Here is a 26,236-nt window from a genome sequence, read left to right on the forward strand (position 1 = left end):
TAAAATAGGCACCAATTTTCTTAGGTTTATTTTTAAGGTTTTTTTTTAATTAAAAAAATTTTTTTCTCTTTCTTTCATCATGGGAATATGTTTCACTTGAACCCTGAAATCAAATGCCATTTTAAAACTTAGAACTCTGGAGTGATTACCATTAAAAATTTATAAGAGCCAAAAGGACTTTGGCAAACCTCAAGACTGTGGCTGAAAAGTGAAATGGCTGCAGAGATTTCCAAGTTACAAAAATGTGTAAAACAAACTGTGTATTAAAAAAAACCCCAACATTAATGTGAGAATACATGGCAATTAACATTCAAGTTTGGGTAGGGGACAATAGAGAATAGTGAGACTGTGGCAATATGAAAGAGACATGGCTCCCTTAGCTTTAGCCTGTTATTACCATTGAGGAATACAGGCCCTGTACTGATTTTCTCCACGTGTTTGAAGAGAGGCTATAATTATTGATTTTTATGTGAATGCTTTTATTTTTTTAAATGGTAGTAATTGAATCAATGTTTTAACCACACTGTGCTATGTTAAAAATACCTCTACTGCTTTTCACCTCTGCTTTTGACCAACTCATTGCCTTAGGCCAGTGGAAGTTAAGTATCCTATTAAAATAATATTTTTGCAGACTGAGCTGTGAGATGAGTTTGTAGTAATTGAAATGGCAAAAGATGAACAGAAAGTTAAACGAAACAATGAAATGATTAACAAAAATTTAAAAATTAACAAAAGGCACAATTAAGAAAAGTTAGCATTGATTGTAGTATTTTACTGTAGCCATCTCAATAAATTTTCTGATTTTCACTTGTATTTTTAATAATTTTTATGCATACTGTAATTATATTGATAATGGTTCTGACTTCTCTTTGATCTTCTGTCCAGTTTCACTTTAACTTTCCAGTCAACTAACTCTTAAATATCTTTAAAATCTTGTGCATTGTATATAGTTAATTGTACGTACCAATTACATGCTGACAAATGAATTATTTCCTCTGAAAATTCCTGAAGAACACAGTACTGTGATATTCATTTTTTTTGGCATATTGAGGTCAAATAGAATACACTAAAAATGTTTTAATTATTCTCAAATCCTGGTCAAGTTTTAGCCAAGGGATTTTTTTTTTTAATCTGCATGATAAGATGAAAAATTATTTTCATCTAGGCTCTGAGATGATAGGGATTTTCACCTTAGAATAATAATTGTCTTGAAAAAGAGTATCTTTTGGTGGGAAATTGAGCATATATTAAAAGGTTCTTAATAACTGTGACACAACAAGTCCTTTTGGTTCTGAATCATAAGGAAACAGAAACAATCAAAAAACTTTCACTGTGGATTTTGACATGCTGTTTGGGTATCACTTTAGCCATTTATTTGAGTACTGCAGGTATGGTATATTCTATTTTTCAGATTTGTAGAGTGATATACACTCATGAGGGTGAGTCTTAAATGCTACTGAACTACTAACAAATGCTTTATTATTCTGCAAGTTTTTTGAGTTCTGTATGGATGGAATGTTGTAATGGCAATTTAGGGACAAACATTAGTTTGTCTATTTCAAAGACGAAAAGATGCTATCCATATTCTGTAGGGGCTTATAGTCAGGTAGAGAGCAGACATGCAAACCTACAGTACTTTATAATTATTGCTCATGGTGTCTGAGTAGGAAAGACAGTACCGAACATCTTACAGTGCACAAAACAATTCCTCACAACAAAGAATCATCCAGCCTCCAATGTCAGTAGTATCAAGATTGAGAAACCCTGTCATATGGTGATAGAAAAGGAAAAAAATTATGTGATATCCTCTATTCCAAGTTGCTGGTGAGTATTGGGGAAGATAATACATGAGGGAAATTAATACTACAGAGTCTGGTGGTTTTCAGAAATGAAAACCACGTAGCTATGAACAAAATTCTTCATTCATTTCACAAAAATTTACTGAGCATTTACCAAGTGCCAGGTATTGCTGTAGGTGCTGGGAATACCCCAGTGAAGAAAACAGATAGTCTTTGCCTTCATGGAGCTCCCATCTCAGTGTGGGAGACAGACAGTAAACTGACGAATAGATGGAATGGTGAGAAGTGGGAAGTGCTACAGGGGAAACAAGCAGAGGGACAGAGGGACACGGTAGGTGGGGTGTGATGGGGTGAGGGAAGGGAGTATGTCAGCCTGGGTGGTTGTGAGAAACCTCTCTGAGAAGTTGGCCTTTTAGCTGAAAATTGAGTTGTATCAGGAGACAGCCAGATGAAAAATATTCCAGACAGAGCAAGCAGGTCCTAAATATGTGCTAAGGTAGAAGTAAGTTTGGCACGTTTGGGGAGGAGCAGGAAGGCCAGTGTGGGTTGGGCAGTGTCCTGAGTGGGGAACATGGGATGAGACAAAGAGAGAGAGACAGAGTGTGGGGCCGGCTCATGTAAGGCCTGTGTAGTGGATTGAATTATGTCCCCCCAAAACTCACTGAAGCTTGAATTGTGTCCCCCAAGTTTTATGTGTTAGAAACTTTGCCCCCACTGTGACTGTTAAGAGGGAGGGAAATCCTATTACGGTAATTGAAAGGTGGAGCCTTGAAGAGGTGATTGGATCGTAGGACTGTGCAGTAGTGAGTGGATTAAAAATGTTGATCAGCGGTATGGTTCTGAGGGCTTTAAAAGGAGAGTGAATGAGGAGGTTGCTATCACTGCTTCCACCAACTTGCAATGTGAAACACTTGGGTCACTGTCACTACCACCAAGGGCTTTACCAGCTGTGTTCCCTGGACTTTGGACCTCCTAGCCTCAGAAACTGTAAGCAGTGAATTTCATTTTTTTTAATCAAATACCCAGTTCTGTGTATTTCATTGTAAGCAACAGGAATGGACTAATAGAGCCTGGATGTTTGTGTCCCCACCAAATTCCTATGTTGAAACCTAATCGCCAAGGTGATAGTGTGAGAAGGTGGGGTCTTCGGGAGGTGAATGGGATTAGTACCCTTATAAAAGGCTTGAGGGAGCCTGTTTGCCCCTTCCACCATGTGAGGACACGTGGAAGGTGCTGTCTATGAGGAACAGGTCCTCACCAGACAGTGAATCTGCTGGCACCTTGATCTTGGACTTCCCAGCCTCTAGAACTGAGAACAGTAAATTTCTGTTCTTTATAAATTACCCAGTCTAAAGGATGTTGCTATAGCAGCCCAAAGACAGGCCTTGTGGGGCGTGGGCCACAGCTTCTGGATTACGTTCTGCATGGGAAGGGATCCTTCGGAGGTTTTGAGCCAAGAAATGTCATAGTCTGCATTACATCTTAAAATTATCTTTTTAGCAGCTGCATAGAGAATGGATTCCAGGGAGACAAAAATAGAGGATAGAAGTTAATAATGGAAGTCTGGAACCATAGACCAGGGCCACAATGGGAAGATTATTATAAAACTGCCTAGAGTTGGTCATTTCCCTGTGTTTGCAATTTTTGTAATTTCCCGACCTGATTGGGTCTCAAGTCCTTGGCAGTAGAATAAAATTGAAGAATAGTTGCTTCCTTTTTGGGGGGTGTAATGAAGAAGTGGAGAGTGGGCTACTACATCCCGTCTGTACATACACTGTCAGAGTGGGTGCTGGGCATAATGGAGTAAAGGAAAGACCTATAAGAAAGGGAAGGAGAACAAACAGAGTTGGCTGGTGTGAGAAGTGATGCTGGAGATAACAAGGGAAAGGTCAAGATTAGTTAAATAACAGAATTGGGTGGTGTTTATTTTTGGTGACAAATCTTGGGTCTTGGATCTCTGGAGAGTCCTTGGAATTAAAGCACAGTGTTGTATGGTTTTTCAAATATTATACATTTTTTATTATTACAATAAATTCATTGCTAGGTTATAGCAATTATCTAAAATGCCAAATAACTTATGTACTTACCATATTTACTGTATATTATCTGCCTTCCCCCACTAGAACACTGTATAAGCAAGGATTTTTGACTATTTTGTTTATTGGTATATTTTGTATACCTAGAACAGTGGTTCTCAAAATGGTCTATGGATATTTGGGGTTTTGTGAAACTCTTTCAGGGGAAATATGCAAGGTCATTATTTTCATAGTAGTACTTTGCTTTTTTCACCGTGTTGACATTTGCACAAAAGCAATGATGTGTAAAATTGATGATGCCTTAGTATGAAAGCAGCGGCATCAAACTGTACCTGTAGTCACTGTATACGTCCCTGTCGTCCACTCAGGGGTAGGTGGGGATGCCAGTTTTGCTTAAGACTATTCTTGATAAAGCAGTAGAAGTTACTAATGTTATTAAATCTTGACTCGAGCACATCTTTAGTATTCCGTGTGATGAAATGGGAGGTACACCTAAGCACTCGTACTGCATACCCAAGTATTACGTTGTCTGCAGGAAAAGTGCCTGTGTGATTGTTTGAGTTGCTACGGGACATCATATTTATTTGAAATATCAACTGTGGGACAAACTATGGTTTCGGATTCAGAGTATTTAGGTATTTGGCAAACATTTTCTCATAAAAAAATGAAGTGAGCTGAAGGAAGTGCTTTTTACAAGGGTATAGGGAAAGTACAGCCAAGAGGGCAGGTCTGAGATATCTGCAGTTATGCACCTGGGCCCCAGCCCGGAGCCAAGGGCGGATAGTTCCCAGAAATAGACAAGTCAGTTAAAGTTTCAAGAGTGCCCCTCAGCTGTTTCAAGGACTCCCACTTGACCGAAGTTCACCCCTGGCTTGATTTAAACTAACCAATTAAACTTGCTTCTCGCTTCTGTACCCGCGCTTATTTGAACTGACCAATTAAACTTGCTTCTCGCTTCTGTACCCGCGCTTTTTGCTATAAAAAGGACCCAGGAGCTCTACTCGGCGCGCCAGTCTTTCGAAAGACTGAGTCGCCCGGGTACCTGTGTGTTCAATAAACCTCTTGTTTTTGCATCCGAAGCCGTGGTCTCGCTGTTCCTTGGGAGGGTCTCCCTGAACTGACTGACTACCCACTGCGGGAGTCTTTCATTTGGGGGCTCGTCCGGGATCGGAGACCCCCACCCAGGGACCACCGACCCACCAACGGGAGGTAAGCTGGCCAGCAGTCGTTCTGTGTCTCGTTTCTGTGTCTCGTTTCTGTGTCTCGTTTCTGTGTCTCGTCTCTGTGTCTGACTCAGTGATTTCGACTGTCCCTCAGGGTGCGCACATTTTGGTTTCGGGTTTGTTCCGGGTTGATGTGTGAGTAGCGAACAGACGTGTTCGGGGGCTCACCACCCGGCAATCCTGGGAGACGTCCCAGGATCAGGGGAGGACCAGGGACGCCTGGTGGACCCCTTGGCAGAGGATTATTGTGTTTTGGTCTCACCGCGTCTCGGGAGGCGCGCTCTGCCATCGGACTCTTTCTTCTATTTCTACGGCACTCGGTCTCGTCGCCGTTTCTGGTTTCTTTTTGTCTTAGTTGTGATAGGTCTTTGCGTCGTCGTTCCCCTATTGGAAATTTTCGAGATGGGGCAAGGTGCCCTTACGCCTCTCTCCCTTACTCTAGATCATTGGAAAGATGTCAAAGCCAGGGCTCACAATCTGTCCATGGAGATCAAAAAAGGAAAATGGCAGACTTTCTGTTCGTCTGAGTGGCCCACATTCGGCGTAGGTTGGCCGCCAGAGGGAACCTTTGACCTTTCTGTCATTTTTGCAGTTAAAAAGATTGTTTTTCAGGAGACCGGAGGACACCCGGACCAGGTTGCCTATGTCGTGGTATGGCAAGACCTCGCCCAGAATCCCCCTCCCTGGGTGCCACCCTCCAGCAAAGTCGCTGTTGTTTCGGGATCAGAAAATACTCAAAGGCCACCTACAAGGAAGCCTTCCGCCCCTCCCCAACCCCCCGTCCTCCCGACACCAGATGACCTATTTTCTCTCTCTGAAACCCCACCTTACCCGGCGGCTCCGCTGCCCCCTCTGGCCCCTCAACCAAACAGATCGGCACCAGGACGAGCACCCAGTGACCCCAACCCTGAAGGACCGGCTGCAGGGACTAGGAGCCGCCAACCTCGCAGTCCGAAAGGCGACTCGGGTCCTGACTCCACCGTAGCTTTGCCCCTCCGAGCCATAGGGCCCCCAGCCGAGCCAAGTGGCTTGGTCCCTTTGCAGTATTGGCCTTTTTCCTCAGCAGATCTTTATAATTGGAAATCTAACCATCCTTCTTTTTCTGAAAATCCAGCAGGACTCACGGGACTCCTTGAGTCTCTTATGTTTTCTCATCAGCCCACTTGGGACGATTGCCAACAGCTCCTACAGATTCTTTTCACCACTGAGGAGCGAGAAAGGATTCTCCTAGAGGCCCGCAAAAATGTCCTTGGGGACAACGGGGCCCCCACTCAACTCGAGAACCTCATTAATGAGGCCTTCCCCCTCAATCGACCTCAATGGGATTACAACACGGCCGAAGGTAGGGAGCGTCTTCTGGTCTACCGCCGGACTCTAGTGGCAGGTCTCAAAGGGGCAGCCCGGCGCCCCACCAATTTGGCTAAGGTAAGAGAGGTCTTGCAGGGACCAGTAGAACCCCCCTCGGTTTTCTTGGAACGCCTAATGGAGGCATATAGGAGATACACTCCGTTTGACCCCTCTTCTGAGGGACAGCAGGCGGCAGTTGCCATGGCCTTTATCGGCCAGTCAGCCCCAGATATCAAGAAAAAGTTACAAAGACTAGAGGGGCTCCAAGACTTTTCCTTACAAGATTTAGTGAGAGAGGCAGAAAAGGTGTACCACAAGAGAGAGACAGAAGAGGAAAAACAAGAAAGAGAAAAAAGAGAGACAGAAGAGAGAGAGAGACGGCGCGATAGGCGCCAAGAAAAAAAAAAACTTGACTAGGATTTTGGCCGCAGTGGTAGGTGAAAGAGGGTCTAGAGATAGGCAGACAGGGAACCTGAGCAACCGGGCAAAGAAAACACCTAGGGATGGAAGACCCCCTCTAGACAAAGACCAATGCGCGTACTGTAAAGAGAAGGGTCACTGGGCAAGAGAATGTCCCCGGAAAAAGAATATCAGAGAAGCCAAGGTTCTATCCCTAGATGACTAGGGGAGTCGGGGTTCGGACCCCCTCCCCGAACCTAGGGTAACACTGACTGTGGAGGGGACCCCCATCGAGTTTCTGGTCGATACCGGGGCTGAACATTCGGTACTGACCCAACCCATGGGGAAGGTAGGGTCCAGGCGGACAGTCGTAGTAGGAGCGACCGGCAGCAAAGTCTACCCCTGGACCACACAGAGACTTTTAAGGGTCGGACATAAGCAAGTGACCCATTCCTTTTTGGTCATACCTGAGTGCCCTACTCCTCTGTTGGGCCGGGACATCCTGACCAAACTAAAAGCTCAAATCCAGTTTTCTACAGAGGGCCCACAAGTAACATGGGGAGATCACTCTACCATGTGCCTGGTCCTAAACCTAGAAGAAGAATACCGGCTGTATGAAAAGCCGGCCTCTCCCTCCATCGACCCATCCTGGCTCCAACTTTTTCCCACCGTATGGGCAGAAAAGACAGGTATGGGACTGGCCAATAACGTCCCACCAGTAGTAGTAGAGCTGAAATCGGGTGCCTCACCGGTGGCCGTCCGACAGTATCCAATGACTAAAGAAGCCCGGGAAGGCATCAGACCCCACATCCAAAGGTTCTTAGACCTAGGGGTCTTAGTGCCCTGCCAGTCGCCCTGGAACACCCCTCTGCTACCAGTAAAAAAGCCAGGGACTGGCCACACAACTGGGGATAAATTGGAAGTTACATTGTGCGTATAGGCCCCAGAGCTCAGGTCAAGTAGAGAGAATGAATAGAACCATCAAAGAGACCTTAACTAAATTGGCCTTAGAGACCGGTGGAAAAGACTGGGTGGCCCTCCTTCCCTTAGCGCTGTTCAGAGCCAGGAATACCCCTGGCCAGTACGGTCTAACTCCCTATGAAATCCTCTACGGGGGACCCCCCCCCATACTTGAGTTGGGAGAAACACTGGGTCCCGATGATAATTTTCTCCCTGTCTTATTTACCCATTTAAAGGCTCTAGAAGTTGTGAAGACCCAGATTTGGGACCAGATCAAAGAGGCATATCAGCCCGGTACCATAGCTGTCCCCCACCCGTTCCAGGTCGGAGACCGAGTGCTGGTCAGACGCCATCGACCCAGCAACCTTGAGCCTCGGTGGAAAGGCCCGTATCTGGTATTGCTGACCACCCCGACCGCAGTAAAAATTGATGGCATCGCTGCCTGGGTCCATGCTTCCCATCTCAAGCCTGCACCACCCCCGGCACCAAACGAGACCTGGGAGCTGGAAAGGACTGATCATCCTCTTAAGCTGCGTATTCGGCGGCGGAAAAATGAGTCCACCGGGTAAGAACCCTCACCGGCCTGTGACCCTCACCTGGAAGGTACTGTCCCAAACTGGAGACGTTGTCTGGGTCAAACAGGCTGCCCAGCCTCCTTGGACTTGGTGGCCCGATCTTAAACCTGATGTATGTGCCCTGGCGGCGGGTATTGAAACCTGGGATATCCCGGGATCCAGTGTATCGGCCTCCAAGGCCCAGATCAGACCCCCTGACTCAGACTATACAAAAGCTTATAATCAGATCACCTGGGGGGTCCCAGGGTGCAGCTATCCCCGAGCTAGAAACAGGCTTGCCGCTTCCCCCTTCTACGTGTGCCCCCGGGATGGCCGGACCCTTTCAGAAGCTAGAAGGTGCGGAGGGCTGGAATCCCTATATTGCAAAGAATGGGGTTGTGAAACCACGGGGACAGTCTACTGGGGACCTAGTTCCTCATGGGACCTCATAACTGTAGAACGTAACGGTAGCAGTAAAAGCTGTGACAACTCCGGCTGGTGTAACCCCCTTAAAATAAAATTCACAGAGAAAGGAAAAAATTCCAGAGATTGGGCACAAGGAAGAACCTGGGGACTAAGGTTCTATTTGACGGGAAACGATCCAGGTGTACTGTTCACCATTCGCCTAGATATCACCAATATGCCAACTGTGGCAGTGGGCCCCGACCCCGTCCTTGCAGAACAGGGACCTCCTAGCAACAAGCTGTTCCCAATGACTAGCAGGCAACCCCCCGCGGCACAAAGGAGCACTGCTACACAGAGCCTCCTATCACCAGGCACTCTACCCCCCACCACGGGTGACAGGCTCTTTGGTCTTGTACAGGGGGCCTTCCTAGCTCTAAATGCCACCAACCCGAACGCCACAGAGCATTGCTGGCTCTGTCTGGCCATAAGCCCCCCCTACTATGAAGGAATAGCCTTTTTGGGAGAGGCCAATTATACCAGCGCCGAGAGTTGCCGTTGGGGGACCCAGGGAAAGCTTACTCTCACAGAGGTCACAGGACAAGGGTTATGTATAGGAACAATACCTTCTACCCATCAACATCTTTGCAACCAGACCCTATCCATCAATTCCTCCGGGGACCATCAGTACCTTCTCCCCTCCAACCATAGCTGGTGGGCTTGCAGCACCGGTCTCACCCCTTGCGTTTCCCTCTCAGTTTTTAATCAGTCTAAGGATTTCTGTGTCCAGGTTCAGCTGATTCCTCGCATCTATTACCATCCTGAAGAAACTTTGTTGCAGGCCTATGACAACCCTCATCCCAGGTTTAAGAGAGAACCTCTCACACTTACCCTAGCTGTCCTACTGGGAATTGTGGCAGGTATAGGTACCGGCTCGGCTGCTCTGATTAAAGGACCTATAGACCTCCAGCAGGGCCTAACCGAGCTCCAGACTGCCATGGACACTGACCTCCGGGCCCTCCAGGATTCAGTCAGCAAGTTAGAGGACTCATTGACTTCTCTATCTGAGGTAGTACTCCAAAATAGGCGAGGCCTTGACTTACTGTTTTTAAGAGAGGGAGGCCTCTGCGCGGCCCTCAGAGAGGAGTGCTGTTTTTATGTAGACCATTCAGGTGTGATACGAGACACCATGGCCAAACTCAAACAAAGACTAGATAAAAGACAGTTAGAGCGCCAAAAAGATCAAAACTGGTTTGAAGGTTGGTTCAATAGCTCCCCTTGGTTCACTACCCTACTATCAACCATCGCCGGGCCCCTAGTACTCCTTCTTCTGTTGCTCATTCTGGGGCCCTGTGTCATCAACAGGTTAGTCCAATTCATCAATGATAGAATAAGTACAATTAAAGTCCTGGTTCTTAGACAAAAATATCAGACTATAGATAATGAAAATAACTTTTAACTCCGCTCTAAGATTAGAGCGATCCACAAGAGAAATGGGGGAATGAAGGAAGTGCTTTTTACAAGGGTATAGGGAAAGTACAGCCAAGAGGGCAGGTCTGAGATATCTGCAGTTATGCACCTGGGCCCCAGCCCGGAGCCAAGGGCGGATAGTTCCCAGAAATAGACAAGTCAGTTAAAGTTTCAAGAGTGCCCCTCAGCTGTTTCAAGGACTCCCACTTGACCGAAGTTCACCCCTGGCTTGATTTAAACTAACCAATTAAACTTGCTTCTCGCTTCTGTACCCGCGCTTATTTGAACTGACCAATTAAACTTGCTTCTCGCTTCTGTACCCGCGCTTTTTGCTATAAAAAGGACCCAGGAGCTCTACTCGGCGCGCCAGTCTTTCGAAAGACTGAGTCGCCCGGGTACCTGTGTGTTCAATAAACCTCTTGTTTTTGCATCCGAAGCCGTGGTCTCGCTGTTCCTTGGGAGGGTCTCCCTGAACTGACTGACTACCCACTGCGGGAGTCTTTCAGAGCCTGTTACTTCAAGGAAAACAACTGATAGTATTTGTTGATGATAGTAAAATATAAGCTTTCAAGCAAATATAGGCTTTTGGAAAATGTGTCCATCACTGTGGGCTTGACAGCTTCCTAATACTTAAAAGACTTTTCTAATGAGTTGGATGTTGATATTAATACATGTGATATGGTTTTTGATACTGTGTAATGAAATATGTCGATATTTCAAAGATATGTATAACTCTCCGGAAACCAATATTATTACAAAATCACACATGGGTAAAAGATCCCTTCAAAATGCAAGGTAGACCAATGGATTGAAATGTAGCAGTATGAAAAGTTCACTGATATGGTTTCAGAGTCCACATTACAACTAACCTTTAAGAAACTACCACTTATAGGCTTTGACATTAAAGATATCCATGTTTATCTGAATAAGTTATTTGTATTAAAGAAGAATAGCCACAATTATCTGAATAAGCTATAGCAAGGAATGTATTTCTGCCTTTTCCAACTATATATCTTTGTTAGATTTTACGTTTTTCATATAGTTACACCAAAACAACATATTACGGCAAACTGAAGCACATGTGAGAATCTAGCTGTCTTCTATTAAGCTAAACATTAAAGAAAATTGCAGACATTTAAAACAGTACTGCACTGCTCACTGAAATTTTTTTGAGAAAAGATAGCTGTTTTTTGTGAAATATGTTATTTGTGTTAACATGTAATGGATTTACTTTTGTTAATTCTAAATGAAATTATAAATAAATGAGTTTATTGAATTGATCAATATTAACATTTTTCTGTTTTAATTTCTAATATATTAAACATTGATAAATATTATATACATAAATAAAAGCTCTTTGGGGTGCTCCATCATTTTTAAGAATAAAAAGAAATCCTCAGACTAAAAAGCTTAAGATCCATGGCCAAAAACAATGCCTGGCACATAGCATAAATATTGTTGATTTTTTTTCCCCCAGTATATATTAATGTTTAAATTTACAGATATTAATACCATAATATGTGAATAAGTGTGTTATTACTTTTTTTAATGTTAAAGGAGGAACTTCTAGTCAAAAGATTGGGAATCACTAGGTGTTCAGGGAAGGGTGAGATCCAGTGGACTGGAGAGGTCAGGAATGGTTCACAGAAACTATATTAGGAGAATGTAATATGAAACTTCAAGGATAAATAGCTGTAGTATTTCCTAGCTTAAAATGTAAACCTTTCCTTGATTCAAGGTCACCTCCTAAGTCTGCTTGCTTTTTAAGTCTGCTTGCTTTCTTGCAAAACTTCTTTGCCATTTTTCTGTCCTTGCTGGCTCCATTCCTCATCCTCCGTTCTCCCCTCAACCCATTCCATTGGGACTGTTCAGGTCAGCCTCCCTAGTGACCAACCTTCCAGTTGTTAAATCATGTATCTCTTACCTTACTTGATTTCTCAGCACTGTTAAAGCAGTTGACCACTTGCTCGTTCTTGAAACCCTCCCTTTTCCCTTTGAAACCCTGGCTTTTGTGACACTACACTGTCTTAGTTTTGCTCCTGCCTTACTAGAAGCCTTGTCTCTGGCTTCTGTGGTTTCTCTTCTGTCTGACCTTTGAATGTTGGAGTGCACCAAGGTTCTGTTCCAGGGTCTTTTGTCTTCTCCATCTATGTACTTTCTCCAGTCACTGGGGCTGGTCATCTCTTTTCAATCTCTCTCTCCACTTTTCTGAGTTACATCTTTGTGCCAGTGACACTCAACTCTTCAGTTTTAGCCCCGATCTCCTCTCAGAACCTCAGGTTGGTACAGCTGATCCCCTACTGGAGGTCTCCACATTGGTGTCCAGTAGGCATCTCAAGCTCAACAGGGCCACAACAAACTCTGATTCTCCAGCCCCCAAATTTATTTCTTTCAGTCTTCTCCATTCCAGTAAAATTGTGCCACCATCAACCAGATGTTCAAGGCAGGAAAACAAAGCAAAAATGCCTATCTTCCAAAGAATTGTGATATAATAATACTGTTTTGAGTTCAAGAAGTAAAAAGAAAACATTTACCTGTATTATTTTCATTTATTTTCATGAAATGAGTATAAGTTTTCCTGCAACAGTACAACTCCTTTAAAATTTTTCCCTTTCACCTTTACATATAAAATCTACTCATCTCTATACATATTAAATAGCCAAATTTTCAAGGTGACAAGGTGCTACTAAGATGATTCTGAACTTATATTACAGGAGTAATAAAGTTTAATGTCTATATGATATTATGAAATTCTGGTTGGTATCAGGTATGTAGAATTAAAAGTGTAAATTGTTAAAATCTGTGGGAGTTTTGAGAGCGATCTGTTATGTGTGCCAGACTGATGAAAAGAGTGGGAAGAACAAAAATGAGTTGAGAGAGATCATTTTGTACATTAAAATTGTAGAATGAGGAAATGTATTTTGAGAATAAAACTCATGGTGGGCTGAAAGGTTGTTGGAGGGGCATGTGGGAGCCTCACTTCCTCTGAAAGTGACTCAGCCTATCCTATCTGCTCACCTATCTGCATCTCCCCCGCCTTCAGGTATTATCATGACTGGTTTAGCAGCCCAGATTCTGATTTTCATTGGGGGAGGAGGAGGTGTCCTGGGGGGGTAGCAGAAGCCACAAGGGTTGGGTGAAATGGTGTTGTACAACCATTGTTTTTTTTTTTTTTTTTTGGTCTTTTTCGTGACCAGCACTCAGCCAGTGAGCGCACTGGCCATTCCTATATGGGATCCGAACCCGCGGCGGGAGAGTCGCTGCGCTCCCAGCGCAGCACTCTACCAAGTGCGCCACGGGCTCGGCCCTACAACCATTGTTTGACGTCAAGTTGAAAGTCAAGGTGAAATAACTGAATCTGTTGTTTCCATTAAGACTCATTCATTTGTTTTTCCAAGTCTGTTTTTTTCAGTGTTTGGAAGAATAAATCTAAAGAATAAACCTTATCAGAATGTGGTCTCTGCACCAGCTACATCAGAATCACCTGCTCAAAATGCAGATTTCTGGGTCCTAAACCAGCCTGCTGAATCAGACCTTCTGGGGATAGGGTTGGGGAATCTGCATTTGGAAGAAACTCTCTAAGTCTTACAGGCAATAAAAAATTTAGAACCACGGTCATTAAGAGCAGTTTTCCAGTGCTTATTTTCAAATATATTTCTGTCAAGATGAAGGTTATCTAATTCATGAAATTCAGGACCAGAGAGAATGAATGAATGAAGAGCAAGAACAGTGTATAAAATTCCTCACATATTTTTGTGACTAGGGTCCTACTGCTTCCTTGACTGATGGAGAAGGATTAACTGTTCTAATTACCAAATTCTGAAGACTCTGTAGATTCTGGTTGTTAAAGGATGATTCTGAAAAGATGTATTTATCTTTATCTTCATTAAGAAAGATATCAACATTTTATGAAAAATATCAGTTTTCATGATTTTGCACTCTCAACAAACCATCTAAAATCCTCCTCCACTGTTGTATAGAATGAGGCCCTTGGGAAAAACATGCTTGGTCAGAAATGTTAGTAAGTTCCCTGTTTCCTTTACCATACAGTTAAGCAAAAACTTCTATATTGTCCAGGAGGATAAGAAGATAAAAAGTCAGATAAAGATGAGGTTTACCTTATTAGTTTGTACTTTCCCTTCTTACTCATATTTTAATTCATTTTCATTACTTCCTAGCTTAATTTATCAGTTTCAGAACGTGACTGAGTTCAGTTTATGAAGAAAAGGTTTATAAACATAGAGGTGAAGTTTAAGTTTTGCTTGCACGAGAGGTTACCTGTTTACTATATGTGGTTAATGTGAAACGTAAACTAGGCAAGTAAACCACTATGTTATTTTAAGTCTAAATGGAAAGAGCTAAGGACCATTCTCAGTATGAGTATGTGGCAAATATTCAAGAAGAACAAACTGAAATAAAAAGGTAAACAGAAGAATACTAATTAATATGGACACTTAAAGTCAGAAAATTCAAAATCTCTTTTTCTGTTGACAGTTATACCTAACTAAATAATAGTTTAAAAAAATTGTATCACATGTTTCTGATTAAAAAAATTCAGTTGACATCTAATACTTTATTATTCATTTTATCTCGTTTAGCTGGTGTTAAAGAATTGGGCTGTTTGTACTGATATGGCTTTGTAGTTATGGAATCTGAAACATGAACTGGTTGAATCAGGAATAAAGATGGTGCTGAAGCTCATGCTAGGAGTGAGATTTTGTGGCTTTTTGTTTGATTTCTTTCAAATAGCTTTGTTAGTCTTTTTGCAAAAGTTATGTTCGCAGTCCAATATTTTGAAAATAAGAAAGCATTCAAAGATTATCTTCCTACCACCCTCTGTATTTTGGTGTATGTTGCCTATTTTTTCTCAATATGAATGTACACTGATGTTATACATGCATATTTATGTATATATAGATAGTTGTATGTACTTATATACACTTGTGTATTTACACATATGTATGTACATGTCAAGTATGCCACTTAGTAAATTGTTTCACCAGACAGTACTTCATAAACATCTGTTGTATATATACATATGTGTATATATAAATATAAATATATACATATTTCATCACATTCCATTTATGATTGTACTTTTGCCAAAATGTTCTATAATTCAAATGTACCACAGTATATTTAATGACTCCTTTTTGATGGGCATTTAGGTTGTTTCCAATTTTTCCACTTTTGTAATCAGTACAATGAAACCCCTTGTTTGAATATTTTCTTTGGATAAACACCTAGAAGTAGAATTGTTGGGTTAAAAGAAATGCCCACTTAAAAATTTGAGACATATTGTCTAGTTGCCCTCAGAATAGCAATGTCTTGAGGGTGATAAGTTTGGAACAGTATGAACAGTCCTGGGTTTTGTTAATCTCCTAAATCTTTGTAAATATAACATGACAAAATACAGTTCTTACCTTAACTTTCATTTGTTCAATGCAGTATCCAGAGAGTCTCTGTAGCTTTTGAATGCCCTAGGAGTTGGTGGGCTGTGCAGTCGGACCTTAGCTTGGCAGGTAGAGGGAGAAGTCCTTAAGACAGGCAGGGGAGGGAATGAAGCTACCTGGTCAGTAGGTGTTAATGGATGACATCTTGGAGGACATAAACCAAATCTGCTGGATGGAAAGTACCTTCTCCTTTGCTTCTAAACATTCTTGTTTAGATCTCAATATCGGTATATGATTCTACTCTTTTTTCTTTGCAAGACTAATAGCTTATATGGCCATCAGTCAAAGCTTAATGTTTATCAAGAAGAGTTAAAATCTTTGAAATGCTTATGAGCTTTTTTGCCTACCATAGGGCTATGGAGAGCCCTGACCCAAACTCAGAAATTTAAATTCTGGCTTTCTAAAAGTGGAAGGGGGACAGAGGAGGAGAAAGGAATTCTTTCATTCCTTTTTGAAGAGTCCTTCCTGGAAATAGTTATTGGCAGGGAAAACTATCTATCATCTATCTGTCTGTCTGTCTGTGTATCTGTCCGTATCTAAGTTCTAAAGGAATCATTTCAGAATTTTTGGCCCTTTTGTTTTTTTAATTAGAATATCTGTTTTAAAAATTAGATTTTGGTCTTTTTGTGCTTTGCAAGACTTAGAAGTTTAGGAAACATCTGACTCTAAATGTTTACCTTAGAACTTTGAGATTCTGGTGGATACGTTTAATTCATATAGACTTGATCATTTTTGGCCCTGCTCCAACACCGTAAATAAAGGAGGTGTAATTCACAGGCAGGAGCAACAATGCACAAGACGTTTTCATGTCTTGCAACAAAACTGTTATCTCAACTATTGGATTTTTAAACTTTTTTTTTTTTTTGTAAAAAAATTAATTTAATTCTCATCAACACCCAGTCATTATATTAACCTAATGTTACCTTCATAATGTCTTTTCTTGTTTCCTGCAGGCATTCTTGCACCGAATGAACCAGTGTGCAGCATCAAAAGTTGACAAAAATGTAACAGAGGAAACAGTGAAGGTGAGGAGGTGCAACTGGCCCTTGAGCCAAGCACAAGTTGCCCCTAGGTGAAATTGTATCTGTGGGATGTTGCTTTAGGCCCCTTCAACTTAACTCCTTCCTGTGCCAGTCACTTGTGCTTGTAATAAGTTGAAAATGGAGAATTAGGGTTTGAGGAAAGAAATGGGGCTTAAGAGGATGACATAGATGTCACAGAGCAAGGTCTTGGGAAAATTTGAAAAGAGGAAGAAAAATAAACCCGAGACTCAGAACCTTAGTGTCTAGGAGAGGAAGGGAGTGGGGCTGGGTGTAAGACGATTGCTAGAGGTGGCTCAGGAAGGCTACATGTGGGCACAAGTGACTTCTAATTTCTGTGATCACTAAAGAACAAAAGATCTGGGTGGTCTACTGGTGTGGAGAAGAAAACCCACATAATGTCTTCAAATCAGAAACAAATGTACAAACATTTAAACTGTAGGGAGGGAAAATTGTAGAGTTTTGAAAAAAAAATAAAGGATGGTTAATGAGCCATTATTCATTTAAGCTGTGTAAATCATCATTGATATTTATGATGCCTACTTACTGTTTTATTTTACTGAAAATAAAAAATTCTAAGGATATTTTAGTTTTCTTTGGACTCTATTTCACCATAAGTTAAATACCTAACTTTCAAATTATCATACCATGGGAATATTTTAGTTAGCCTGCTGGGTTGCAAACAAAAGAGACCTATTATTCAAATTGACCAGAAGACACTTGGTCACATATTAAGGACTCCAGACAGAAGAGAAGGTTCAGAATTGGTGACTCAGGGAGGCCAACAAAGTTGCTAGAGGGGTTCAGATATTCATTCTCTAGTCCAGATTATCAGCTTTGCCACTGAGCTTGCTCCTCCTATGGCTGCAAAATGATTCTGTAGATGTGCCAGCTGTCACTTCCATGCAACCAACTTCCAGAGGGAGAAAAAGACTGTACATTCCAGGGTGCCCTGCTTAGGAGCAAAGACACCCTTCCCCGAAAAGCCTGCCAGCAAATCTGCCCATGTGTTACCCTCGGCCCATCCTTGAGAGCTGGGCGGGACTGCCATGCTTGAATTCAACTGCTCAGTCTTTGCCCTGAGAGCCACATGTAGGCTCCTGGTTCCCTGGGCTGTGTGGGAGTGGAGGTGAAGTCCAGACGAAATCCAGGCTCTGCCAGCTAGGTGGGAGGAAGATGTGGGGTAGCTATTCCCTGAAGTTTTCAGCCTGGAGAGAGAAGACTACTCTCTAGACTTTTCTTTTTTTTCTTTTACTTGCTTCATTACCGCACTTACTCACACATTTATTTATTTACAGGTGTTGTTCTCAAACATTGAAGATATCCTTGCAGTACATAAAGAATTCTTAAAAGTTGTGGAAGAATGCTTACATCCTGAACCTAATGCTCAACACGAAGTGGGAACCTGCTTTCTTCACTTTGTAGGATAAATTCATGTTTATTTTAAAAGTTCTTTCCCCCTAGATTGTAAAGTTTAGTTTTTGGCATAGTAATATGTATAAATTCAGCATGGGAAGTAAAATCTGACAACAAAAGTTTGGAGTCTTTTAAGGCCAATGAAGTTTTTACTTATGGCCAGAAAAGGGGAGAGTGTCTCCCACCATCTGTTTTACTCAGCGAAGAATAAACAGCCTTTTCTTTTCCCAAGTTAGTTCTTCATATCCTCTGTAGCTTTGAATTCTAATGAATATTCAGACTGTTCATAATGAATGGATTTTTATGTTTCTCTCAAACATAGAGCATTTTTCTTTTAAGGCAGAAAATTTTCACTCCAATTATGGAGTGATGAGCCTTTTATTAGTCAGAATGTTCCCTTGTTAATCGACTTGTGACAAACCTGGAGGTGAACAAACCCAGTATGCCTGCAACTGGATTTTCCTCAAGGATGGTTTCTCAGAAGGTTGTCCTGAGTGGTGCGGAGGGAATAATAAGCCAGTACTCAGTTGTTTCAAATTACACGTCCTGTGCCTGTACGATCATTTGCATCTCTTTATACAACATAGCTGAAATTATTTATGCAATCGATTTGCACAGTAAGAAGCCACCTGTGTGGTGAAAATTATTTTCAGAACTAAAGGTCATTCATAATAATAAAAAAAAATAGTACTGCTATTTATACCATTCCATTGATGCTAATTTTCAGAATACCAATTCAAATCCATGCATTTATCAAAATGATGCACAGTGAATGTTTTATTTAAGATGTGTATGTATTTTGTCATAGAAATAAAATTTCATGTAGTTTCTATATCTGTCCTTCTATATGTAGTGAGCAGGCTCTGTATATGCTTTTTTTGTAATCAGAAAATATTTCATAAAGATAATTATATCAAAGGGAGAGACACCTTGGTGTAGGAAGATGGAGCTGTGCGTTTCTTGGGCGTGGCTGCTTATGTCCACTTGCACAAGGTTACTCCCTTTCAAGAAAGAATTGGAGTCTTCTGCCAGCTGGAGTAGTTGCTATCTCAGTCCAAGGCTGCACATGGGAATCTTGCACCCTGGCATCCATTTCCTTAGTAACACATTATGAATCTGTCATCCTTGAATTTAGCTAAACTATTTCTGAAGTTTTATTTTTCTTCCGGCTCATACCACCTCTTGAAATAAGTAATTCAGTACATCCTCTGCTGACTATATAGAATAGCACTTAATGTTTCTAAATGCATGCCTTTGCAATTTCAGAGAACTTACTTCCGTTTCATTATTTGACCAATAAAATTTTCATGTCTTTCTTATTGCTACTGCTTTGATAGTATTAATCATAGCCTCTTTGGGAAAATATTACAGATAAAGGGGAGCTTAGAGACCATGATGGTAAAATTCCTCCTTCTTTTAAAGAATCCCCTCTATCCATCTATGAAGACTGTTTATTTTGTTTCTACTTGATTACTTTTAGTGACAGCTCTGATTTTTAGAAAGTCTCTATATTGATCCTGAATCTGCCTATCATTGCCCTTGCAATTTCCACCTATTGGTCCTAGTTTTATATTTTGGAGTTTCATAGAATTGTCAATTTTTTACAATAAGACTGCTATTTAAAAGTAGCTACTATTTCCTGACTTTACTAACAAATATCTCTGTCTGAAATGACCTCTCAGATGTAGTGTCTTCAGGGTCTGTCATTATCTTAGTCACTTTTTGCTGGATATTTTCCAGACCGTCAGTGTCCCTCTTAAGCACAACTGTCCGGATTGGTATACATGAGCTGCAGGGCTGTTTCTCTATTCTTATGTGATCTGGCACATAGTTTTTCCTCTACCTAAAATGACTTTCTTCCCTCTCCCTGCCTGGGAATCATGGATTCAGCTCACTAGACCTTGCTCAGAAATAACATCTTTTTAAAAGATGTATTTGAATCTTCATGACAAAACTAAGTACTCTCTTTCTTGTGCTTTGCTACCACTTGGTTCATTTATGTATTATTGCATTCATCATGTTGGAATATAATTAATATATATCTATCTCCTTTTCCTGGCTGTTCTTCATGGATCAGGCAAAATAAATAAATTAAAAAATATATATACACGCACTATAGTTCTTAAAACATAGTAAACTGAGTAAAGTTTGTTTATGAACATCACATAGGTTAAAATTTCACCATAGTCAATAAAATGACTCTAATTTATTCTTACTTGAATTCACAGAAAGACAAGTTTCGTATCTATGATGAATATTGTAGTAATCATGAGAAGGCACAAAAATTGCTTCTTGAACTAAACAAAATAAGAACAATCCGGACGTTTCTTTTGGTAAGTGTGAATTTATGTGTAATCATATGCTGATAAAGAACTAAGGCATGGCATCAGCGTGGTGTAAAACACTGTTTGTGGGACAACTCTTAGCATACCCAGGCTCGGGAGCTAGAGCTCTTTGATACGTGTTAAGGAATGAGAGTTGGGTATGCTTGCTTGTGGGGAAACACTGCTAATGCCTGTCCTGGTTGACTACTCATTGTTTGTGAGACCCTAAAGCTTCCCCGTGTGAGAAGAACTCACACCAGAGTTCATCATTGCTTTAGGTCCCCAAATCCCTAGGGTTTCATTTACTTCTGCTGAGAGAGCTGTAAGTGGGGCAGTTCACAGGACGGAAGCAAGTCTTGGATATGGTAGAAAACTAACGTAAAGATCGACCTTTCTCCCACGTACATTCCTTACTCAGTTTTCATAAAAACAGCAAGAATGTATGTTTAATTTGTTTAGGTTAGCACAAGTAAATTCATATTTTGGCATTTACTTGGACAATCTAATGGCTGGTGACCACCACATGGTTAGTGTACAATTCAGTGATATTTAGCTAATTGTGAAGTTATGCAGCTGTCCCCCAAACCAGTTTTAGAACATTTCCATCATCCCCATAAGTCCCTCATGTCTGTTGACATCCCATCTCTATTCCCAACATTAGCTCCCGGCAACCACCAATTTACTTTCTATCCCTATAGATTTGCCTCTTCTGGAGATTTCACAGAAATACATCATACATCATTATGCCTCCTCCTCCTTTATTGTCTGTTTTTGTGTAAGCACATATTTTTAGTTCACCATTTTAATTCTTCTGTTGACTTTTTTAAACTTTTTTTTTTTAGTTTTTAAAAATTATATTTGCTGTAGGAACTACAATATGCATTTTAACTTATTAAGTCTATTTGAGATTAATACTCATTTAATTCCAGTAAAATATGGGGAATATTTTGCTATAGTATTTCCTGAGTGGAAATGGAAAATGTTCTGTTATTGCACTATTATTGCCATATCTTGTTTATTACCTTATATATGTTAAGAACCCCACAGCACATTGTTATAATTATTGCTTTCTATATTTTTCTACAGTCTTTTATTTACCATTTCTGTGCTCTTATTTCTTCCTGTGCATTTGACTCTGATGTCATAGCCTTTCAGCTTGAACAACTTCTCTTAGTATTTCTTGTAAGTCACTTCTATTGGCAATGACTTCTTTTAGTCTTTGTTATCTGGGAATGTCTTTATTTTGCCTTCATTGTTGAAGGATAGTTTTGTTGGATATAGAACTCTTGATTAATAGATTTTTTTTTCCTTTTGGCACTTTGAATATGTCATTTCACTGCTTCATGGTTTCCACTGTTTCTTATGGGAAGGCATCTTTAACTGCATTGTTGTTACACTTCACATGATGAGTTATTCTTCTCTTGCTGCTTTCAAGATTTTCTCTTTGTCTTCCAATAGTTCAACTATGATGTGTTTACATGTGGATACGATTGTGCTTTTCTTACTTGTACTTGAGCTTTTTTGTATTTATAGTTAAATGTTTTTCATCAAATTTGGGAAGTTTTGGGCCGAGCCCGTGGCGCACTCGGGAGAGTGCGGTGCTGGGAGCGCAGCGACGCTCCCGCCGCGGGTTCGGATCCTATATAGGAATGGCTGGTGCACTCACTGGCTGAGTGCCGGTCACGAAAAAGACAAAAAAAAAAAAAAAAAAAAAAAAAATTGGGGGGGGGAGTTTTTAGTCATTATTTAAAAAAGAATTTACAAGTATCTGACCCTTTTGTTCTCTTCTGTAGTGACTCCCATTATACATGTGTTGGTGAGCTTAATGCTTCCTCCTGGTTCCTGATGCTCTTCTCATTTTTTACAGTCTTTGTTTCTTCCCTGTTCTTCAGATTGGATGAAGTCTACTGATTAATCTTCAGTTCAACTGACTATTTTTTATACCATCTCAAATCTGCTGTCTAGCCTACCTCGAATCTGTGAATTATTTATTTCATCTCATGTCTATTCAATTTGACCTTATGGTTTCTATTTTTCTGTTGAGATTTTCTATTTTTTACTCACTATTAGCATATTGTCCTTTAAGTCTTCAAAAGGATTTAAAAAATTCTTTGAATGTATTTATAGTAGCTATTTTGAAGTCTTTGTTTGCTAAATCCAACATTTGGGTACAATCAGACAGTTTCTATTGACTGCCTATGAGTCACATTTTCCTGTTCCTTTGCATATCTCATTTTTTATTGAAAACTGGACATTTTAAATAATGTATGTAGCAACTCTGGATTCTGGTATTTTCTCCCTGAGGTTGGTTATTGTTGTTGATTTTGTTTTTTTGTTCTGTTTTGTTTTTAGTAACTTGCCTGGACTTAATCTGAGAACCTGTCTGTCTTGTATGTGCAGCAGATAGTATCCCTGCTCAGGTTTTTATTTTTATAATCTAGCCTAGCTTTCTAGGGATTGCTCCTCTGACTGCTTAGCTTAGTGGTCAGTCAGTGATTTGTCAGAGGTACTCAAACATCATTATCTGTCTTGTTCGTGAATCTGTGTGAGTGTAGGTGGGGACACATTCAAAGGTCAGGTAATTTTCAAGTCAGATCTGGATTTTTCTTCCCATAAGGCCCTTTTAGGTCTTTTCTGCCTGTGCACATAGCTTCTCAGTGAGCCAGAAATAAATGCAGAGTTTCTCTAAGCTTTCTATATCTCTCCAGGTTATCCCAGTTAAAATTCTGGCTAATCTAGCAGTCTGACACTTATCTTAAGTAGGACTATAATATCAGGCTAGAATTGTAGGAATTCCCTGCTTTTCTTATGGAGTGTGCAAATTTTATTGATAATGTCACTGGGCCTGGGATTTTTGCACTATGTATGTAGTCCTTTCTGGCTGCAGGTTTTCTGCTACCATGACAGTGGCACCATGAAAGATGAACTGGGGGGCAGGTGAGGGGGAACAGGGGGATAGGAGAAGTCTAGGCAAGAATGCCATAGACTCCTGCTGTTTTTGCCTAAAGTTCAGCTGTTTTTCGTAAATATTTCTCAATTTGTTGTTTGACGTGAGTTGATTTCTGGAGCCCCCAAATTGTCGTATTTGACAATTTTGCCCAGGATCGTGGTTGTTTTTTAGGAAGAGGATTTACTAATCTTTTCTTCTGCCACAGCCAGAAGCAGCCCTGCCGGCATTTTAGGGTTCTTTATAAACTCTCTTGTCTTATCTAGTGCATTCTGTTCCCAGCACTGTTGCCTTGGGGTTTACCTTAGTCTGGTTTGCCTAGCAAATTGCATGGAGTCACACTGAGAAAGTCACAAGCCCAGAATGCAGGTTTTAGATGATCCTGCAGCATAATCTGGTGGACACAACCTGGTGCCCACACCTCTTGCTCTGGTACTAACTGGCCACAAATTATCTGGGTGACTTTAAGACATTGATTATCTCTCTGGTGTCATTTCCTTACCCATACAATGGGAATAATAACAATCACCCTTTGAAAAACATATGAGTTTACAGCTTTGGGTGGTGATAGTATTATTATTTGGGGCCCTTGATTGTGCTGCTATCTTGATAAGTTTTTATGATTGGTGAAATCTCTGGGAAACTTATTTAGAAAACATATTCTTTATGTATACATAAGGAGAGAGCTGGGTCTCATAAGCCAGTCTAAAGTGGTGACCAACCTCTGCTATGATGAAGAGAGTTCACAATCTATACTGCACTAATAAACAAGGAGATTAAAGTGGGTTAGATAGTCATAAGTTTTTTTAGGGCACTTTAGCCCAGAGCTAGGTAAGGGGGTGACCCTTTTATAGGGGTGCTAACTCATACTGCGATATCGAAACATCACTGGGAACATAGCTGTAGATAGTTGTGTTTCATAGGATTTCTCTGGGGGAAGTTACCATACATAGTTTGAAAGAATATTTCCATAACCTGATTGCAGTAGGGGTTGAAGCCCGCAAAGAGCATGCTTGGGTAAGAACACGTGTTTGCAGCTCTGCCTTCTGAGGTGTCTGTGTGAAGTTACATTCATGGCTGTGGTTTTGCTGACCTGGATGCACAAATTGGGGCTGAGGCTGAGTTACTCAGGGCAGTGGAGGATCATTTTGCTACTGTCGATCTTTTTTCGCATCCTTTCCTGCTCGACACTAAGCCTCTCCTCTCAACGAATACGAAGCAATATTTTTAAAATCGTGGTATGAAATGTGCTAACTTATCCATTTGACATTTGGGGGCCCTCTTCTTACTTGGTTAGATGTTTATTAAGTACTTCCTCTATTCCAGTCACTCTGATAGGCACTGCAGAAATAAGGTGTCAGCAAGTTCCAAGTCTGTTTCTTTGCATTGTTGCTTTGAAGGATCAAGGCTTTATTTATCAGAGTTGGTTTTATCTTGACCACCAGTTTTTGGTCAAGGGAAACCGCTTCAATTTTACCTCAGTCTGATTGCTGATTTTGAGATATCTCCATTCACCTTGCTTCTATGGAGATCCTGTCTGACTTCCTTCTCTGACTCTGGCTGGCCAGTGTCTTCTGTGACGTTTGTTAGCAAAAAGTGACTTAGAGATCACTTGGTTAAAGCCTGCCAGATTTATAGGAAGGAAAACTAGAATTCTGAAATCATTCCAAGTTGCATTTCTAGTCAGTGACTGAGCCTGAGTTAGAACCTAATTGTCTTTATACTTGCTCTTCTACGACACAGTGCACTTCTCTTTATAAGCAAAAATCTACCTATCATCTATCATCTGTCTATCATCCTACTATCATTTGTCCATCCATCCATTCATCCATCTATCCATCAATCTGTCCATTCATTCGTTCCCCTATATCTATCTATCTCTCTGTCTGTCTGTCTGTCTATCATCTATTTATCTATTTCTTTCTCCTTAGACTTCATACTCAGAAGAATATATGTGACTTAAGTTTTAAGATACAGATTCAAAACACATTTTGGGTTCTATAACTAATGTGAATGGCCAAATTATTTCCTCTTGTCGCTCTGTGAATGTTATTTGTGACTGGATATGCTCTTCTTAGAGCAAGTAGGGATATGAAGACATGCTTTCACAAGTTTTAAGCATAAAATTTTATGGTATAAGAAAGTTTCAAAGCCTCAGATTTAAAAAATGTAATTGATTATGTTAATTTTCACCCCAGAACTGCATGCTGCTTGGAGGACGGAAGAACACAGATGTCCCCTTGGAAGGCTATTTAGTAACACCGATACAAAGAATATGCAAGTACCCTCTCATCTTGAAGGTATTTCATGGGCTGCTCATTATAACATTTTCCTTGTACCTGTGTATTTTGCTGATGATATTTATTAAAAATTCTCTTTTAAAGAATCTAACACTCTAAAGAAAGGGCAGACTATTATTACTGGGAAAAATTGGCTGTTTTGTCACAAATTTATATACAGGGTAGGAAACAAATCTTGGGTGGAAAAGCCACTAAAAGAGGCTTTTAGTGCTCATTGCAGAAAACATACTTGTTTGAGTTTCATTCAGAGGAAATGCATTAGTTTAAAGATAGATCCCATTAAGTCCATTATGATCAGTTTATATAACATTTTATCTGTGGGGTTCTTTATTTTAAATAAATCCACTGTTGGTATATTTTTTGATTTCTCCAAAATTTGGTGACTTCACGATGCTAATGAAGTTAACATCAAAATTGCATAATTTCTGAGCCTGGTTTTTAAATCATTACTACAGTGGAATGGTGTGGGTTACATGGGACAACAGTGATAGAATATGGAATGAGATTGCTAAGAAAACACCACCTCTGGAAGATAGGAAATGCCCCAATAATGGTCATAGGTCTGT

The 26,236-nt window shown here is 40.8% G+C and overlaps 1 protein-coding gene across 1 annotated transcript in view; it reads left to right on the forward strand.

The window, feature by feature from the left end:
- PREX2 (phosphatidylinositol-3,4,5-trisphosphate dependent Rac exchange factor 2) overlaps nucleotides 1-26,236 on the forward strand; it is a 267,626-nt gene that overhangs the window by 55,073 nt on the left and 186,317 nt on the right. The window contains exons 2-5 of the mRNA XM_063079604.1: nucleotides 16,597-16,668; nucleotides 17,982-18,104; nucleotides 20,328-20,432; nucleotides 25,569-25,670. Coding sequence (XP_062935674.1) covers nucleotides 16,597-16,668; nucleotides 17,982-18,104; nucleotides 20,328-20,432; nucleotides 25,569-25,670 — 402 coding nt within the window. The remainder of the gene's footprint in view (nucleotides 1-16,596; nucleotides 16,669-17,981; nucleotides 18,105-20,327; nucleotides 20,433-25,568; nucleotides 25,671-26,236) is intronic.

Source organism: Cynocephalus volans, chromosome 15 (genome assembly GCF_027409185.1).
Source record: "Cynocephalus volans isolate mCynVol1 chromosome 15, mCynVol1.pri, whole genome shotgun sequence".
In the NCBI taxonomy this organism is placed as follows: Eukaryota; Metazoa; Chordata; class Mammalia; order Dermoptera; family Cynocephalidae; genus Cynocephalus; species Cynocephalus volans.